This window comes from Acartia tonsa, chromosome 12 (genome assembly GCF_053477335.1).
Source record: "Acartia tonsa isolate MP-2025a chromosome 12, ASM5347733v1, whole genome shotgun sequence".
Classification (NCBI taxonomy): domain Eukaryota; kingdom Metazoa; phylum Arthropoda; class Copepoda; order Calanoida; family Acartiidae; genus Acartia; species Acartia tonsa.
Genome location: NC_137271.1, coordinates 42,029,900 through 42,049,276, shown reverse-complemented (window position 1 = coordinate 42,049,276; position 19,377 = coordinate 42,029,900). Strand labels below are relative to the sequence as shown.

The 19,377-nt window shown below is 32.4% G+C and overlaps 2 protein-coding genes across 5 annotated transcripts in view; one reads left to right on the top strand and one right to left on the bottom strand.

The window, feature by feature from the left end:
• Positions 1-12,019, top strand: part of LOC145334694 (uncharacterized) — a 28,291-nt gene extending 16,272 nt beyond the window's left edge. For all 3 annotated transcript variants that reach the window (XM_080180269.1, XM_080180267.1, XM_080180268.1), the window contains exons 18-26: positions 46-125; positions 854-904; positions 1,677-1,840; positions 2,101-2,184; positions 6,468-6,634; positions 7,727-7,868; positions 8,374-8,440; positions 8,836-8,942; positions 10,193-12,019. In XM_080180269.1, coding sequence (XP_080036395.1) covers positions 46-125; positions 854-904; positions 1,677-1,840; positions 2,101-2,184; positions 6,468-6,634; positions 7,727-7,868; positions 8,374-8,440; positions 8,836-8,942 — 862 coding nt within the window. In that variant the 3' untranslated portion in view covers positions 10,193-12,019. The remainder of the gene's footprint in view (positions 1-45; positions 126-853; positions 905-1,676; positions 1,841-2,100; positions 2,185-6,467; positions 6,635-7,726; positions 7,869-8,373; positions 8,441-8,835; positions 8,943-10,192) is intronic.
• A 218-nt stretch (positions 12,020-12,237) lies between these two features.
• The window catches only part of LOC145334693 (trypsin-like), a 29,474-nt gene continuing 22,334 nt past the window's right edge, over positions 12,238-19,377 (bottom strand). The window contains exons 14-19 of one of the 2 annotated variants that reach the window (XM_080180265.1): positions 15,649-15,730; positions 14,989-15,110; positions 14,344-14,394; positions 13,269-13,361; positions 13,024-13,061; positions 12,238-12,450 (exon numbers count right to left, since the gene is read on the bottom strand). In XM_080180265.1, coding sequence (XP_080036391.1) covers positions 12,393-12,450; positions 13,024-13,061; positions 13,269-13,361; positions 14,344-14,394; positions 14,989-15,110; positions 15,649-15,730 — 444 coding nt within the window. In that variant the 3' untranslated portion in view covers positions 12,238-12,392. The remainder of the gene's footprint in view (positions 12,451-13,023; positions 13,062-13,268; positions 13,362-14,343; positions 14,395-14,988; positions 15,111-15,648; positions 15,731-19,377) is intronic. The other variant, XM_080180266.1, reaches the window with a different exon arrangement.

Sequence of the window (19,377 nt, the reverse complement as noted above, 5' to 3'; positions counted from 1 at the left end):
ATAGAATTTAATACAGTTAAGTTTATATCCATTATTTATTAGGAATGATATGATGACTCCAAATAAACTAGAAGCTCGGTGTAGCAGCGTTAACTCTGTTAAGGCCGAAGAACACGGAAAACCAGGTAGTTAGATTGATAGATTGATACAGTGTGTTTTTTATCCTTATACTAAAGTAACAGGATGTTTGTCTGTTTGTCTTTGTGTCTGTACTGAAGGATCTCGCTAACCGCTGAACCGATCGGGTTCTCCTTTACAGGGTAGCTTCTCATAGGTCCCGGGAAGGTTTAAAACTATTTTGGGGGAGGTTACCACCACCCTCCAAAGCTGCGTAGAGACATGACTTTAACAGCTGATAACATAGACAAATTATTTCTCAAATTAGATGTCTAAAATAAAAAAAACATTTAAATGCCACTAGAGGCCTTTAGGGGCGAAGCCGCTAGTTATGTATAAAGTATTGGCTAATTTAACCCACTTACCCCTGTCATAAATTATTCATCAGTATCTTAATTTCTTCATTTAAATTAGAAAGAAATATATTCTAGTTTTATAATAAATTATGCCTTAAAAAGGTTTTTCCAAAAAGCTTCATTTTTTATTATAAATTGAATAATACCAAATTACAAGGTCATCATTTTAACAACATAACTTTAAATGGAGATAGCTCCGATCCTTTACGGCTTACAGCACAGTTTCGGTATGCAGATCAATAGATCAGAAAATGAAAGGTCTATATAAAATGAGGAATACTTAATTTCTTCAGAGTTACAAGAATTGCGTTACATGGCAAAATTTTTCCTATTTATCGCGCGTTTCTTAAATAAATTTCTGATATTAGTGATATTTATAGGTACACCTATGAGGGTTGGTAACCAAATGATGACTCCCACTTCTATACCAGGTTTGCATATTTATATATTTTTCGGTCATTAAGAATTATATTTTTTTCAAAGGACAATATTACCATTATGCCTGAAATGTTTAGGACTTTACTGATTAAGGGATTTGGTCAATATGAGATTCCGTTTTAGTAATATAATAAAAAAATATCTTCTTTGAGAATTTCTCTTGCTGTTTTCTTTCTGGGTAGGGTAGAACGGGTAGTACTCTTTTTTTAACTTTTGAAAATAGCATAAAACTACCCTGATAAGATTCTTCCCTAAAAAGCAATTGTCTATAGTTTTAGTTGTTTCGGGATCATAAGTAACAACTTCCCAAAATATATTTTTATTTTATCATAGGTATAAACATTAGGATATATAAGTTGGAAGGAATTTTAATTTTAGGGGGAGATTTGAACTCTGCATCAAATTTTAAGGATTTTTTATAAAATTCGTTTTTTGTATAATTCTTTATCTAAAAGCGGAAATACAATTTAAGTTAATTAATTTTGACCAATAGGATAGGTGGATTAGAAACTACCTGCGCTCTAATTGGTTGAATGATGTGCGACACTTAAGCTTCTCCAATCAGAGCGCAGATAGTTTTCAATCCACCAATCACAGATGTCAAAATTAAGTAACTTAAATTGTATTTTCGCTTTTAGATAAAGAATTATACAAAAAACGAATTTTATAAAAAATCCTTAAAATTTGATGCATATTTCAAATCTCCCTCTAACATTAAAATTCTTTCCAACTTTTATATCCTAACAAACATGTTCCAATTTTTAGTACAAAACCGCGAGATAAACAAGCATATGCGACCGACAGCCGCCTCAGTCCGCCAGACCACTGGACAGGAAATTCTAACCGCCAACCGGGACGCGATGGCGGCTAACCGCGACGTAATCATGTCCCGCCAGGCGGGCAATGAAATTATGCAACGTGCCAATGAGGTTTGTTTTGTATTATTATCCATAGTTAGGTACTCTATAAATAAGTTGATAATCCGTCCCCATTGAGGTGAAATAGAAATGATAGATTTCTGATTTTTGCTCATTTTTTACATAATGGTCATGGAGAAGTTTTATTGCAGAATGGCATAACTATTGAACAGAGATCTTTTAAAGTTTAAATTTGTATCAAAAATAAGATAAATATTTTAAATAGGTACCTACCTAATGTTTCATAATTTTAAACAAAGTATTTTTTGTAGGTTATAACAGCACAACGAACTGTTATGCAATCCCAAATTAACAAGCAACCAAGCCGTAATGTTCATACTCCTAGGCACCACGAGGTAATAATATGTCTACTATTTGTCAATATTCATCTGTCCATCCATATGTCTATCTATCTGTCTGTGTATTTGTTTGGGATCTACTGCAATTCACGGTAAAATATTGCTGGTAAGCAATATTTCCAAAAATCTATGAATTTTAAAGGCTGCTAGCTGCCAAACGGCTGAACGTAAAGATCATACCCGCACACCATTTTATGCGGCATAAGAAGGCCTACAAATAATCTAGAATAGCCAAGATCCAATTATGCACAGGGAAAGCTTCACTGAAGAAAAAACGCGTAAAATAGGTTTTTTTCATAGATTTTTGGAAATATTGCTTACCAGCAATATTTTACCGTGAACTGCAGTCACTGTGGGCTACAATTGAATCAAGACAAAAGTAAGTGCCGAGCCCTGGGACCTATGTAGGGTGAAAATAGACATCAATCCTTGATGATTCCAGGTGGAGACAAAATATTTCAGCGGGGTCTTTTGGTTTTTTTTCAATTTTAAGTTCTGAAAAAAAATTGAAAAAAATATGAAAATCTTTAATAAAAAACAAACAAAAAATAATTTTCAATATTTTTTTTCACAAAAAGATTCAAACAACTTATATAAATACTATAAGCTTTAAAAAAATCACAATTTTCAAATTTAGACTTTCAATAAAAAGATTTGTAGAAAAAACCTAACAACAAATTCTAACATATTTCTGATCAACATAGCAATAAAACATCTTTTGCAAAATCTTTATCATCAAAAATAAATAGCACTTACTAAAGACTTTTTTTCATTTAAACTTATACTTTTCACATTAATTAACTTTAAAGATTGAATTTTTTAAAAAGAAAGGTTGCGTGATTTTTTTATTCATAATTAATTGCCTAATTTTGAGATTCAGATAAAAAACTTTACTACTTTATATTAATTGATAATCTACTAGCAGCGGCTACGCCTCTAGAGGCATATGAGGCCATTGGGTTGGGGGGGAAGTCGAACCCCCCTTACAATTACAGTTTTTTAGTTAAAAACATTTAATTCTCTTGGGATAGTGATGGTACATTTCCCCAAAATAGTAATAAACCTTACCAGGACATATAAGAAGCTACCATGTAAAGGAGAACCATATTGGTTCAGTGGTTAGTGAGATCCCTTGGTGCACAAAGACTCACATAGAACCTGTTACTTTATTATAAAGATACATATATACACAGAAACTCTACAATCAGAGTATGTCTGTTTGTTCATCCGTCTGTATAAAAACAATACAGAATATATTTTTTTTGCTAAAGCGGCTACGCCCTTAGAGGCCTTTAGGGGCACTTAAGAGGGAAATAAGGGGTTTAATTCTACAACTATATTTTTATTTTAGACTTAAAAAGGAAAAGTTTTGTTTGTTTGTTGTGGTCCTTTTTTAAGGGGCGATTTCTCTTCTCTTTCTCAAAAAAAGTTATGAACCTTCCAAGGACCAATGAGAAGCTACATAGTAAAGTAAAAAAAGAACCATATTAGTTCTTAAGCATCAGAAAGATGGACAAACAGACATCAATCTATTTTGTATCATAAATAGTGCTTTAAAGCAGGGAGAGAAATATCATCTGGAAAAAAAAATTTTCCTATTGTTTAAAAGTTATATCCCTGTATAAAAAAGATAGGATGTCTGTGTGTTTTTTCTGTCTGTGCCTAAAGTTCTTGCTAACCACTGGACCAATTTAGTTCTTCTTTATTGACCTATCTTTTAGACTGATAGGATCAACATATTAAGGAGTAGTTTAGTGTCTATTAATCCTTATATAAAAGTAACAGTTTCTGTGTCTGTCTGTTTGTGTGTGTGTGTGTGTGTGAGGGTGTCTGTCGGTACCGAAGATTCTTTGTAACCGCTTAACTGATGTAGTTCTCCTTTTGGTTCCAGCTTTTCATGGTCCTGAGAAGTTTTGAGTTTAGAAAAAAATGAGTTCCTACCCAACATTTAAAAAAAAACTTTTTCTTTTACATACTATAACTGAAAGTAGGGGAGGTGTCAACTTCCCCCCACTTATCAAGGGCCCCTAGATGCCTCTAGGGGCAAAACCGCTAGTGATAAAATAATTTTTATCTTGAATTTTGATTAAATTGTTCTTTTTCCATTTAATAAAATATAATTGTAATTATCAACCTCAAAGAATATCCAGAATTAGGTAATTGGATTTAACAAGGGAAAAAGACAACATCCATAATTAGTGAAGCTGTTAAGTTTAAAATAATACAAATAAAGAAAATAGCAAGTGTAATATACAGATTCAAAGATATATTAATCAGAGCGAGATGGGACAATGGACTGTTTATTACACTAGTCCCCATAGTTTAATATAGCAATTTGTTATTCGTTGCCTTAACTACTTAGGGGACTTGTTGCGATTTTTGTTTGGTTGGATTATTAAATTAAGTGCCCAACGTTTCAACCATTAACTGAAACATACAGAAGGGTTATCCATGTATCATATTTGGGAATGTAAATCAATTTAGCGGTCATTGTCTTATCCCTTTAGATCCCTGAATAGTAATTAACAATGATCAATGGTTCTTTTTTTTCTATGTAGCTTCTCATTGGTTCTTGGAAGTTTTATAACTTTTTTTGGGAGGGTACCTCCACCATCCTAGGAGAAATCAACCCCTAAAAAAGGACCCCATTTCACACACAAAAATTAACTTTTTCTTTTTAAGTCTAAAATAAAAATCTAGTTGTAGAATTCAACCACTTCTTCCCCTCTCAAGTGCCCCTAAAGGCCTCTAGGGGCGTAGCCGCTAGTACCAAATAAATATATTCTGTAATATTTTTATACAGACGGATGAACAAACAGACATACTCTGATTGTAGAGTTTCTGTGTATATATGTATCTTTATAATAAAGTAACAGGTTCTATGAGAGTCTTTGTGCACCAAGGGATCTCACTAACCACTGAACCAATATGGTTCTCCTTTACATGGTAGCTTCTTATATGTCCTGGTAAGGTTTATTACTATTTTGGGGAAGGGTACCATCACTATCCCAAGAGAATTAACTCTCAAAAATAAATGTTTTTAACTTTTTCATTAAAAAAACTGTAATTATAAGGGAGGGTTCGTCTTCCCCCCCAACCTAAGGGCCTCATATGCCTCTAGAGGCATAGCCGCTGCTAGTAGAGTATCCCATGATATAAAGCAGTAAAGTTTTTTATCTGAATCTCAAAATTAGGCAATTAATTATGAATAAAAAAATCACGCAACCTTTCTTTTTAAAAAAATCAATCTTTAAAGTTAATTAATGTGAAAAGTATAAGTTTAAATGAAAAAAAGTCTTTAGTAAGTGCTATTTATTTTTGATGATAAAGATTCTGCAAAAGATGTTTTATTGCTATGTTGATCAGAAATATGTTAGAATTTGTTGTTAGGTTTTTTCTACAAATCTTTTTATTGAAAGTCTAAATTTGAAAATTGTGATTTTTTTAAAGCTTATAGTATTTATATAAGTTGTTTGTATCTTTTTGTGAAAAAAAATATTGAAAATTATTTTTTGTTTGTTTTTTATTAAAGATTTTCATATTTTTTTCAATTTTTTTTCAGAACTTTAAATTGAAAAAAAACCAAAAGACCCCGCTGAAATATTTTGTCTCCACCTGGAATCATCAAGGATTGATGTCTATTTTCACCCTACATAGGTCCCAGGGCTCGGCACTTACTTTTGTCTTGATTCAATTGTAGCCCACAGTGCAGTAGATCCTTTGTTTGTTATCCATGCATCTTTTATAAACTTAAATTTCTTAATACACATGCACCCTATTATTATTCCATATTTCCACTATCTAATTTTATTCATTTATAAATTTTTAAAAATCATTACATGATAATGTTGCTTTCACTTAAACATATTTCGAGTATAGTCCTTTCCACGACATCCCTCCATAAGGAGCGATTCTTCGTATTTTTAAAATGGCTTTTTATAGGTTATTTTAGGTTAGGTTAGGTTATATTGTGTTAGGTGATTGCCCCACAAGGTTAGGTAATTGGCCCCGCAGGGTTAGAGCCCCCCGCAGGGGCTAGAAATAGGAGAAAAGCTACTGTAAAAAATACGAAGAATCGCTCCTTATGGAGGGATGTCGTGGAAAGGACTATACCCCATATTTCTTGTCCAATGATTCTTTAGAATCCTATCCCTAAGAGGCCTTATTTTATCCCTTCGTGTTACCTACTCAGTTAATATTCACTTGAGAGTTAACCCAACCTAATATTATATAAAATACATTTTTCTTTCTCAAAAGTTTGATCAAAAATGTTTTTTCAGGTCATGTCACCAGCCCAGCGTGACATAATCCAGGCTGCTGGACGCGAACTCACATCCCCCGGGTTGAACCATCATCCGCATGCTATAGCACAGCCGCCGCCGCAGATTCTAATTGACAGCCACCACCAGCTGCACAGGGATAATCAGGCAGCTCAGCATCTCATCAGGTAAATGCTACAGGGATATTGCACCTAAATTAAATAGTATTTGCATCTAACCATTAAAATCCTTTATGATTACTTGTAGCTTCGCCTTTAGACTCTAGGGCAGGGCAGGTGAAAATAGCCAAAAAAAGTCATTTGTAAAGCTTCCCTAAAACGTAAAACTAATTCGGACTAGTATTTTCCGATATCTTTAGCTTCAGACAACAAACATTACTACTTTACCTATATAATGTAATTTTTGGTTCCAATTCATTATATGGAGGGAAGCCCCTAAACTTTTAAAAAAATTTTACTTTACTTGATATTAAGGTTGTGAAATTATTATATCCCTTTCCAGTAAAGCTTCGATACCGATTAATATCCACTTGATTAAAACCGGTTCTCAGCCATATTAAAATATCATGTATAGCATCGTATTACAGACAACTTTCTACGCATATTAAAATAAAAAAATCATAAAATTTACCTATACCAGTTTTGTTAGCACTGTTCTTATGCTCCTCGGTGCTAACTAGTGATGGGAATCCGGATCCGGAATCCGAATCCGGAATCCGGAATCCGCCCAATTTTCGGCCAATTTTGGAATCCGAATCCGGATCCGGAATCCGTTTTTTATAGCGGATTCCGGATTCTAAATTGGTAGGCTAAAATTATCGTCTTTTCTTACAACTCCCTCTGTTTGAAGGCAAAGATCAAAAAAAAAATTTCTACATAACAAATTTTAATAATTACTAATGTGATGTAAATGTTTAAGTTATGCTGGAAGTCAACACTAAACAAATCAAGGCTTCAACCAAGTAACATAGTGATAAATTAACGAAAAAAGCTATCCCTCTGTGACGGACGGCCTTTATAAATACTGCTAGAATCCGGAATCCGAATCCGGAATCCGCCAAAAATAAGAATCCGGAATCCGCAAGAATCCGTCACTTTTTTTGACGGATTCCTTCAGAATCCGGAATCCGAATCCGGCCCAAAAATTCGACGGATTCCCATCCCTAGTGCTAACAAAACTGGTTTTCAATCTGCGGAATGCTGTCTATAATACGATGCAAAAAATAACTATTCTTAGCTAATAAATAATTATTTTTTAAGTTACCAGCACCAGATTGACAACAGACACCAGCTCTACATGCAAGAACGTCATCATGGCGGCCTTGTTGGGTTTCCACAGCTGGGGGGCAGATACCCCACTTATTTGGGGGACAGAGTCCCGGTCAGCCAGCCAGCCACTCAGGTAGATAGATAGATAGTTCCCACAGCTGGGGGGCAGATACTCCACATATCTGGGGGACAGAATCCCTGTTAGCCAGCCAGCCACTCAGGTAGATAAATAGATAGTTCCCACAGCTGGGGGGTAGATACCCTACATATCTGGGGGACAGAGTCCCTGTCAGCCAGCCAGCTACTCAGGTAGATAGATAAATAGTTCCCACAGCTGGGGGGCAGATACCCCACATATCTGGGGGACAGAATCCCTGTTAGCCAGCCAGCAACTCAGGTAGATAGATAGATAGGTAGCAATTTAATAGTTAGAAAGTCAGATAGATGATAAATATTTTTTAAGATAGATGGATAGATAGAAGGTTAGATAGATAGATAGATAGGCAGGCACGCAGATATGAATTTAAAAATATCGTACAATTTTCAGATAAATAAAAATGTACCAGTCTAAGATAGTTAGATAGAGATACACAAAATTTGGAAAGATAGAAAATATTGATTAAATTATTTTATTACAGGGTATAGCACTTGCTGCCCCGACTAGAGGTGGACATATTATGACTACTCAAGCCCATAATCAACCAGGTGATTTATATTCTGATTAGGTTAAAAATAGCAAAGCTTTAATTTATAAAACAAGCTTTATAGATGTTTTATTCAAAGAAATGAAAGAAGTCAGAACCATGACAGTCAAGTAAATTGCCATTGCTCTGTAGACATTTTATGACTGACCAATTCAGTTGTATACTTAATGCTTATTTCAGTAAATCACTTTTTCTTCCTAGCCACAAAAAAGGATTGACGGAAAGAGATTGAGTTATAGGGTAACTTTGCTAGTACATATATGGTTCATATTCATTCGCAAATAAAAAAAAGTATACTTCTGTTCCAAAATAACATAGGTGTAAAATGGCGATTCTGATATAGATACCTACAACCATACAATTTCATTACCTAACAATCTCTATTTTTTCCACCAGGCACCCAAGGATTGAATGTATCCAGCCCCATGGGAGGAATCATCAACCTGGCTACTACGAGTAACAACACAATAGCCGGGGCTGGCGGCAAGATGTATCTATTCTAGGTAGGTATCCGCGGGTAGGTTCGAGTCTCAGCCCAAATATTTTCATAATTAAACACTTTTGGGAAGAGAAGGAAAGTTAGGACTTCCAGACAAAAGTTGTTCAATGAAAAGATGTAATTACTCTAAAATAAGACACAGTACAGGAATAAGGCTATGAACAATAAAGTAATCTTCCCTTAAGTAAATATCTTCTATTTAAAAGCATTTTTTCTTGAAAGGGGACTATCCACGAACAAGAGCAAGTGATTTTAGGCATCTTCCAGCATTGATTCTAAATGTTATTTAGGTGAATATACTAGGGTTATGTTTAATATCGTTATATCAATTTAAAAAAATAAGTTTCACCATAATTTTCTATGAACAAAACTTTGAAATGTTAAGCATTTTTTTATATGAAATATCATCAAATGTTTTGTTGAGTTTAACGGTTCAAATACAATAACACGCCAAAACATAATTTAATGCTGTAAATTACGAAAGTACACTAATAATATTACAAGTTACCATCCCTTTATCTAAATTTACAATTATCATTAAAAAAGTTTACTTTTGTGTCACAGCAGTTTGAACTCAACAAAACATTCGATGATATATAGTCAAAAATTCCTATTATTTTGAAGCTTTTTTCAAATAAAACCGTGATAAAACTTATTTTTTTAAATTGATATAACGATAATTAATCAGAATCACTGCTGGAAGGTGATTAGAATCACTTGCTCTCGTTTGTGGATAGTCCCCTTAGTGAAAATTTTATTGTTTTATTGTTGTAGTACTCTGTAGAGTCCAGGTAGGACCATTGTCAGAGGTTTACAGAATCATCTGTTCAAATAAATATCTAGTATTTTTTCTTAAAAATGTTCAAATTCACTGCAGTTTTCACATTATTTGGAAGTGAATTCCATGACTTTGCTGCTGTGGTTACGTGGTACTGAAAAAGTTTTTCGTAATTTCTGTACGCTTGAAATCAAGTTGTAATGAATTTTCACTATTACAATATTTCTTGTAGCTGGCCTTCCCTGCTCAACTTTCGTAAACCAAGTGTCAGCATTAACTGAATCTAATCAATTTAGTATTTTAAATGTTTGTATTCTATTGTTTTCCCCAAACGCAACCCTCAACAAAAAACACAGCGACCACAATAATTTTAAAGCTACCAAATGCTGTTCTTAATATCTGTCTTATCTATTCCATATATTTTAGTTATGAATATTTTTGGAAATATTTTAGTAATACGAAAATTTATTTTATAGGCTTAAAATACAGAAAAAAACAGAAGAATAAGCGAAGAATCTACGAAAATCAATTAGTGGCCTATAATAATATTAATAATCCAATAATCCTTATTTTGTAATTCTATTAAAAGTTAAGTTATACACACTGCCCATGACCCATTTTACAATTTAAAAACTTTTTTTTTTAGATTTTAAATCCGATAAATATACCTATTGAATTGTTTGAAACTTAAATATATATCCTACAAAAGGATATTTGGATAAAATTTCGAAAGGAAATTTTGGTGAATCTCTTAGTATTAGACATATTTTGATTCTAACTACTCAGTAATTGTATGTAATACTAATAATGTAAATTATTTATGTAAATATGTAAAACAACAATATTATGTAACTAGTGCTTTACAAGATCTGTAGAAATTTTGCTATGTTATGTAAAAACTCAAGAAAATGTAAATAATTTTTTTATTTTAATTAGATAATTTTATATCTTGTGTCTTATTTTTATATTATTATAAAAAGATAAAATCATAAAATAATATTGAAACCAAATTATTAGTTTAAAGTAAGAAAAGAAAATGCTCTCTTAATAAAAAGTTAAAGACAGTAGTAGTAGCCAATGTGTAGAAATACTTTTTTATCTTCCAAATTGAAAATTACCACGTAGCGATGTAAAATTCAGTATTCTTATATTTATATTATATTGTACAACTATTTAATTGACATTATTGTTTTTGTGAAAAATTTCTATGGCACAGTAATGAATATATTCCCGCATAGAAGAATTTTATTTCACTTTTATTTGAATTTTAACTTTTATGATTAATAACTTTTTATATTTTTTTAAAGGAAAGTTCGATATATTAAACATTTTATTTGTTTGAAAAATATATAAATAAAATATGAGAGTAGGTTATTTCTTGCATCGTATTATTAACAGCTTTCCGCGGATATAAAGTGTACAATTATTTAAGATTAAAACCAGTTTTATAGCCTCGAGATGCCGAAGGCACGGGTTAAAAAACTGGTTTTAATCTTATGATTGTACCATTTTTTTATTTGTAGAAAACTGGATATAATACGATGCGAGACATAATTGTTTCGTATTGATGAGAACCGGTTTTAATCCACCGGTTTCGAATGAATACGAGAAATATTTGTTATACGGGAATATTTTTACAGTGTCTAGTATTGTTGTTATGAATCTATGCAACTGGAAACAGGGTGGTCATTTTATTCTCACAATATTCTGTTACCCGATTTTTTTTCTTGAAATGTTTGGACAAAAAACTTTTTCACTTAATCTTTTCTTGTATCAAATAAATACATTTTATATTGTTCTCTTTAATGGTAACTAATTCAACATTTTAATAGAAAAAATCATCAATTCATTTTGTCTTAAGATTTATATTTTTTGCTAGGAAATTATTGCAAATTAGTTTTTCTTTTGAAATGCTATCCCCTCTTCGTTTAAAGACTAATGTTTAAACTTATGTAAAGACAAAATTAAATGATGAAAAATCAAGACAAATGCCTAAAATTTAATTTTCAAATTCCCAACTATCACCCTGTATTGTAATTGACTATTAATTTGCTTTGTAAATTCTCAAAATTTTTAGTAGCTATGTAATATTATTTAGGAACCTATGTATTCACAACTATTTTAGTTTTTAATTTTTAAAAGCATGCTGTAAATATGCTTAATATTTTTAAAGCAAGAAAAAAAGTTTAGAAAACTAAAAATCTTTTTAGAAATTGAAAGTTACCAATATGACGCAAATTTAATTTTATTGTAAAATAATGTTCTTGTTATTTTGGTATTAAGCTAATAAATCATCAGTTATTAAGATATTATTTATTATCACAGCTACTATATAACTATAGTGTTCTATATTGTAGTCTTGCTGCCTAAAATAAGGTTTTAAGCTAGAAATTCAAGACACCGTCTCTTCTACCCAAGCCCCTCCCCTTCTAGTGAATTAACAAACTGACCAATAAATGAGGTCCACATTAACAACCTAAATTGAAGACAAATTTTTCTTTTATTATTCCATATCCATTATATTATATTATATTTTTGACAGGCAACAAGAGTTCCAAATACTAATAACAACAATTTATTACATTTTACATAACAACAAAATAAAAATATGCATTTTAATTATGGAGTAGCTGCACTTAATACATAAGAACATTTATTATCTAATTATTCTTTCAGCTATGGAAGAAACTTTGCCCCTCCATTTTCTGCCAATGTACACATAATCCAACTCCTAGCGGTCGTTTATTCAACTTATTTCTTTCGGTATGCAAAGTAAAACTGGGGAAGTTGATCAATAATTTGGTGGGTTACTTTAAATAGGCGTCTATTTTCGATACTCCTTATAAAAATGTAACCTGAAAGTTTACTGTCTTTGATTACCTAAGGATCTCGCTAACCGCTGAACTAATATGGTTCTCCTTACAATGTAGCTTCTAGTGAAGGCTATATAATAACTATTTTGATCAGCGTAACACCACCCTGCCAAGATAATCACACCTGAGCTGGATCTTTTAATCATTTCCACCAACGAGAGCACAGTATTTTATGAAATGCCGCGCTGTGATTGGCTGAAATTCGACTCACCCCGATCTGGCTCACCACTTAAAAAAATGATTTAAAGATCCAGCTCTGGAAAAATCCCTCCCTCTTAATTTTTTTGTTATAACTTTTTCTATTTTCAACTATGATTGAAAATGTCCAGGGGCGACTTCCCCCCCAAACCCCACCTCAAGTGCCCATAAAAGCATCTAGGGGAGTAGCCGCTTGTATTAAAACTAATGAAATGATTGAAATAGTTGAATTCCTATAGAAGAAAACATCAGCATAAACTCCTGGATAATCAGCCTAAACAAAATTTAAATTTCATTAGAAACTACTTCAACTTTATTACTACTTTTTTGGGGAAGTTTGTCTGTTAGCTACGTTTTTTTCTGCTGCTATTTAAATTTATTTGTCAAGATTCTTTAATACTTCAAGGAGCATTCAGTAGGTGTATAATTTAATTTCCTGTATGATTTCGATTCATAACCATGATTTAAATGAAAAACTTACATCAGCACATCCATAACCAAAGCTGACAATTCCAATGATGGAGTGGCGTTTATTTTCTCCAAACTCCACGCTTAATGGCCCTCCACTATCAGCCTAAAGTTAAAGGAACTTAGATAGATAAGACAAAGATAGATAGACGAGTAGATAGACAGGTAAATAGATAGGTAGATTGGTAAATAGTTAGATAAATAGGCAGACAATAAGACATGTAAATAGAAAGTAGATAGATAGGTAGACAGAAAAACATATAGATAGACAGGTAAATAGATAGGTAGACATGTAAATAGAAAGATAAATAGGCAGACAATAAGACATGTAAATAGAAAGATAGACAGGTAAATAGATAGTTAGGTAAATAGATATATAGAGTAGAAAGGTAAATAGATAGGTGGACAGGTAAATAGATAGATAGACAGGTAAATAGTTATATAGACAGGTAAATAGATATATAGAGTAGAAAGGTAGAAATGTAAATAGATAGGTAGACAGGAAAAAAAGATAGATAGACAGGTAAATAGATAGATAAACAGGTAAATAGATATGTAGACAGGTAAATAAATAGACATAGAGACAGGAGAATAGATATATAGAGTAGAAAGGTAGAAATATAGAGTAGAAAGGTAAATAGATAGGTAGACAGGAAAAAAGATAGATAGACAGGGAAATAGATAGATAGACAGGTAAATAGATAGATAGACAGGTAAATAGATAGATAAACAGGTAAATAGATATGTAGACAGGTAAATAGATATGTAGACAGGTAAATAGACAGAAGAATAGATGGAGGGAGAAGAGGTTAGATAACTATTTGTCCCCACCACGAGGACAAACTTGTTGTTAAAAAAAGTTAAAAATCGTCATGTTTAAAATGGACGCACGGACATTCTGGTAATTATTATAGAGTTGCTACGCTTTCTAAATCGTACCTAACTACTACAGGAAACACCACACAAAGTTTGAAATCGATAGGACAATTCTAACATGCTTAAATTAACAAAAAAAAGCTATCCGTTCTGGACGGACGGACCTACCCTAATTATAGAAAAACTTCGCTTTTAAAAATTTGTTATCTTACATGACAGGCATCTTTACCATCTTCAGCAGCGCATATCATTCCAGGTTCTATCTAAAAACGATGACAGTCATTGGTAGTTTCCCTCAAAATGCCTTGTCTAGCATTGACCCCCCCCCCCGCTTATTATTATTGAAATGAATTGAAAATAAGGGGGAAGGGGCATTTTTTTGTTTGTTGCCGTAGAAGGAAAAATCTAACTCCTACTTTTTTCCATTTATTTTAGAATTAGGGAGGGGGATAGTGCTAGATAGGCCCTTTGAGGGAAAGCATGCAATTATTATATTTGATTTACTTAGAAATGCATACATTAATTTTTAGGATTTGATCATAGAGATGCTTAGCTTAAAATATTGTACCTTGTTGTTGTAAGAAACATAATTTTAAAAATCAGATAATTATATCATACAAAAAATGTTGTCAAAAAAGTTTTAAATCAGCATGTTTTAAATGGACGTAATGACTTTCTGGTATCGATTTCTAATTAGTACCTATCTGTTATAGGAATCATCATGCAAAGGTTGAACTCGATAGGACAATTCTAACATGTCTAAATTAACCAAAAGAGTTAACCGTTAAGTACGGACGGACTGACTGACCAACCCTAATTAAAGAAAAGATGCGCCTATTTTTTTACAAACTCTTGACCTGTGTTGGTGCTCCTGGAATTGTTTGAAAGTTTGTCTTGCATTGATTCTCATTGATAATGGGAACTTGGACCTCTTGCAGGGCATTGGGGTAAGATCCCTCGTACTTTAGTTGTCCCCAACCTTGATAATAATTAGTTTAACAAGGATGACTACACGCGATCGTGACTCAACACGTATCACATCCGCTCGTCGCCGGGGAGGTGAAAGGTTCGAATCTTGGGCCGACACAGCGTCATAACTAAAGACGTTAAAGTAAGAGTAGGGGGAATGCCTTGGCCCCATAAACAGGCGCAACTCATTACCATGCACAGTTAGGACTTCTCAGACAAGGGTCGTGTAACCAAAGGTTTGGTTGTCTGATGGATTATACTGAACCTAATATCCTTGGGTGTTAGAGTATCGCATCTCATTACACGTGGATGATGCTTTAGATTCTCCAGATAATCACTTAAATCGAAGGAGAATCCCGCCCTTACAAGGTAACGGTGTGTTAACAAGGATGAATACATCCATTAGTAGCGAAGCACAAAAATATCATGGATAAGAATACGGACAAGGAGATTAAAGAACATTTGTTAAATAAAGAATAAATATATAAGGGGGAGGGGGAAAAAATACCATAACTTTTATGTGCACCTAAGTAAAGTACTTAACTTACCAATGACCCAAGCTAATTTACTGACATGATTTTGAAAATCTGGTTGTGGTAAACAGATTGGGGTATACACACTCAGATCAACCTGAATACATTAAACAAGGAGAACAACATCCATTAGAATAGCGTTGCATAAGAAAATTATAGATGGACAATAAGATCAGTTAATTTTGCATTAAAATCAAAGTCAGTTATAAAGTAGATCATATGTTCATTGTGATAAAATATTTGTAGAAAATTTTTTCTCCTATTCCTTCGAAACCGATTAATATCCGGTGGAATAGAACCGGTTCTCATCCAAACGAAAAAAATATCTAGTTTTCTACGAATATAAAAATTTACAATCGTAAGATTAAAACCAGATTTTATAGCCCGTGCCTTCGGCATATTGGGGCTAACAAAAACTGGTTTTAAAATTATGATTGTACTTTTTTATATTCGTAGAAAGCTGTTTATAATACGATGCAAGAAATAACTATTATTACATAGTTTATATATTGATTTTTTGGTTGTGGGGAATATGGTGGGTCCACGCATGAGGTGCATGATCAAATATCTCATGATTTATCGTTCTTAATTACTGACTACTTTTATACAGTGGGAGGCGTAGTGAAACAAATTAGTTGGGGGGGAAAAGACCAATTCAACGGTGTCCGGTCATTTCCGCATATTATCACATAAGCATATTGTTTTATCAATACACAAAAGCAAATTAAATTAGAAGTTGTATACAGTAGTGAGTGTAATGGATGTAAAGGGATAAGACAATGGCTGATAAATTAATATACATCCCCGATGATGATACTTAGAATAGCCCCTTATGTAGATTAAAATTTGTGGTTAAAAAGTGTGAACACTCAACCTATTGATGCAACCAATTCAAATTGACTCAATCTTCAAATTTGTTAAGCTAATAAATAAGAAAACGTTATTTAAAACTTTGGGGACTATTGTCATTGCCCAATCTTTCTCTGCTGTGCAAAGTTTATACTGTGTTAACAAGGACAAAAGGGATGAAAAGTAGAAAATGTTTTTTTTCATGAAATAAAAGAAATATATTTTTTTCATTAAATTAAAAAAATATATTTTGTATCATGTATATCAAAATATTGTAGACCCTAAATAAATTTAGCTGAGTAATTTACCACATCGTATTATAGACATCTTTCCGTGGATAATAAGTGAAAATAAGGTTCCAAATGCCTGAGCTAACAAAACTGGTGCTAATATTATGATATTTACTTACTACTCATTTAAAATTTCTGTAATATTAAAAGTAATAGAGTAGCCCCGCTACTCTAAATTATTTTGTTTTATACCAACTAAGAACTAACGGCAAATTTTCAGATATTTAAATTAATTTTTTTTTTAAAATTAATTAATGATTATTAAAATCTCAAAAGCTTTTTTTCTAAGTTTGTTTCAAAAATTAATTTAAATACTATGAAGAAAAAAAATACTTTATCGATGTACTTAATAGCTTAATGTACTTTTCTTCAATTTATACATGGAAACGTTTTATGGGGGCGTTGTTCAAAAAAGTGGTTTAAACACCACCAATAATTAAAATTTAAACAAAAATAAAAATCTGTATATTAATGTATTTTATATACATAGATATATATAAATCTTTTATTACAAGCGACTTTAGATAAAGTATCAATTAATTCACATGCGTCGCATGTGTTTGAATGTATTCGCATCAATGTAAATTATGTTTGCAGGGATAAATGGAGTTGAAATATGGATCTTGAAATTGTTGGCGAATTTTATCTATAATTTAGATGTCTGTCAACCCTTAACGGTCGGGGGGTGGGGGCGTTTTTTTTTCTATCCTGTTTTTTCTATCTCATTTTCCATTTTTTCCATCCTGTTTTTTCTATCTCATTTTCTGTGTGTGAAAGAAAAAGAGCCCAAACTGCTTGACTTTTTAAGTATGGGTATGACACATAACTGAGAGTTGGAATTTTTTGAATATCTCCATCCTGGAGGGCACAGGATGCCAGCAAACCTGGCAGGGTCATCCGTGTAAAGAGCAAAAATATTTTTTTGACTAAAGCATTTTATCATGCCAAAATACTAAAAAATCCTCTAGTAGTACATCCTTATATAAAATACAGGTGTTCAAGTCACTTTCAGGTTCCAGGTATGATCCTGCAGGTCCTGATCCTCCAGGTCTCCAGAAATCTTTAAAAGGCTCCTGTAGCCGCAATTTTTGACTTAGAAACTTCAAATTTTAAACTTAAGATTTTCTTACATGTCTACATTACATATTAAAATTTCATGAAGATCCGCCGCTGTTTTCCCGCCGACCGCCGACTGCTGCGGCTTGCAGCTGCCAAGTACAGCTGCGGCCGCAGAAATTTATATTTTAATATTTCTAATGTAAAATTTACATAAAGGTAAACATTTTCTGGAAAAAAAATTTTCTTCTAGCTTCAAAAATAAGAAAATTACAGCCGTTTGAAATTTTTAAGTAAAAAAAGACCTAAAAACAAAGGTTGTTGAATAAAAGGGTGAAGGAAGCGAAAATTGACTTAGACTTATAAAAGGTCGGAAATTCATTATCAAACAGGGGACTTGCACAAAAAAAATTAGCCCTCTAGCTCTGACAGGAACTGAGATAATAAGGGGGGAGGTGAACGCCCCCCCCCCCCCAACCGATTAAGGTGCGGCAAGGGGCCCGACTGTAAAGGGTTAATGTAACTTTTTTACTACATTTATTTTTAATTTTTTATATTTTTTAGGTATTTTCCTTATAGGATTTCAAACAGAGTGATAGATTAACAGGGACAAAAAACAAAGTGAGTTGCAGTGTAGATTTGCTTTTAAGAATTAGTTTATTTGCCAACATTTTCCTGCCATTCAACTTTCTCCTCACCCTCAAAAGATTCAAAAATAAAACAAATATATTCTGTTCAAGTGTACTCTGGTTGAGAAAAATATTGGAAAATTAATCAGTATTATTCTGTTAGTGAGTAAATTCATATTAGCTTTTTAAAAGCAAAGCTTTTATATAATTAAAGTCTGTCTGTCTGTATGTAAGTTTATTATTCTGGCAGAGTTAGCTCTTCTGGTTAAATTAAACAGGTTAGAATTGTCCTATTAATTTCAAACTTTGTATAATGATTCCTATAATAATTAGGTATGGTTTTTGAATTGTAGCAACTTTATAATTGTTACTAGAAAGTACATCTAAAACATGATGATTTTTTATTTATTCAGCTTATTTTTGGGATTCTGATTCCTATTACAATAAGGTTCATTGTTATAAGCAAATCATCTCTATTAATAAGTTGAAAATGTCCTTAAAAATTCTCCTGTATTAAAGAAGATTGCAACAAATTTACTTTACTTCAAATTTTTTTTAGACCTGTGTTTAGTATTCTTCTTATTAAGTTCTGATACGCTACAAGTGTTTATGTTCGTTTGTCCTACATTTCAGAGGTTTTCTTATTTGGATGTTGCCAAATGAGGAAGTCTGTAATAAGATATGCGCCAAAGGGCAATAATAGGTAAATTTTGTTAATTTTATTATAATTCATGTATAATCATATCCATATTCCATAAAAAAATTTAAGGTGGGAGTTTGTACACTTACAGATTTCATCCTGGGACTTTCCCTCTAGGGGCTAGTGGAGCAAAACAGCTCTAGACCAGCCAATTTTGTATGTAGTCTATTACTGTAATCATAAACATATAAAAAAGCCTAATTGGCGTCGGCAACCGCCG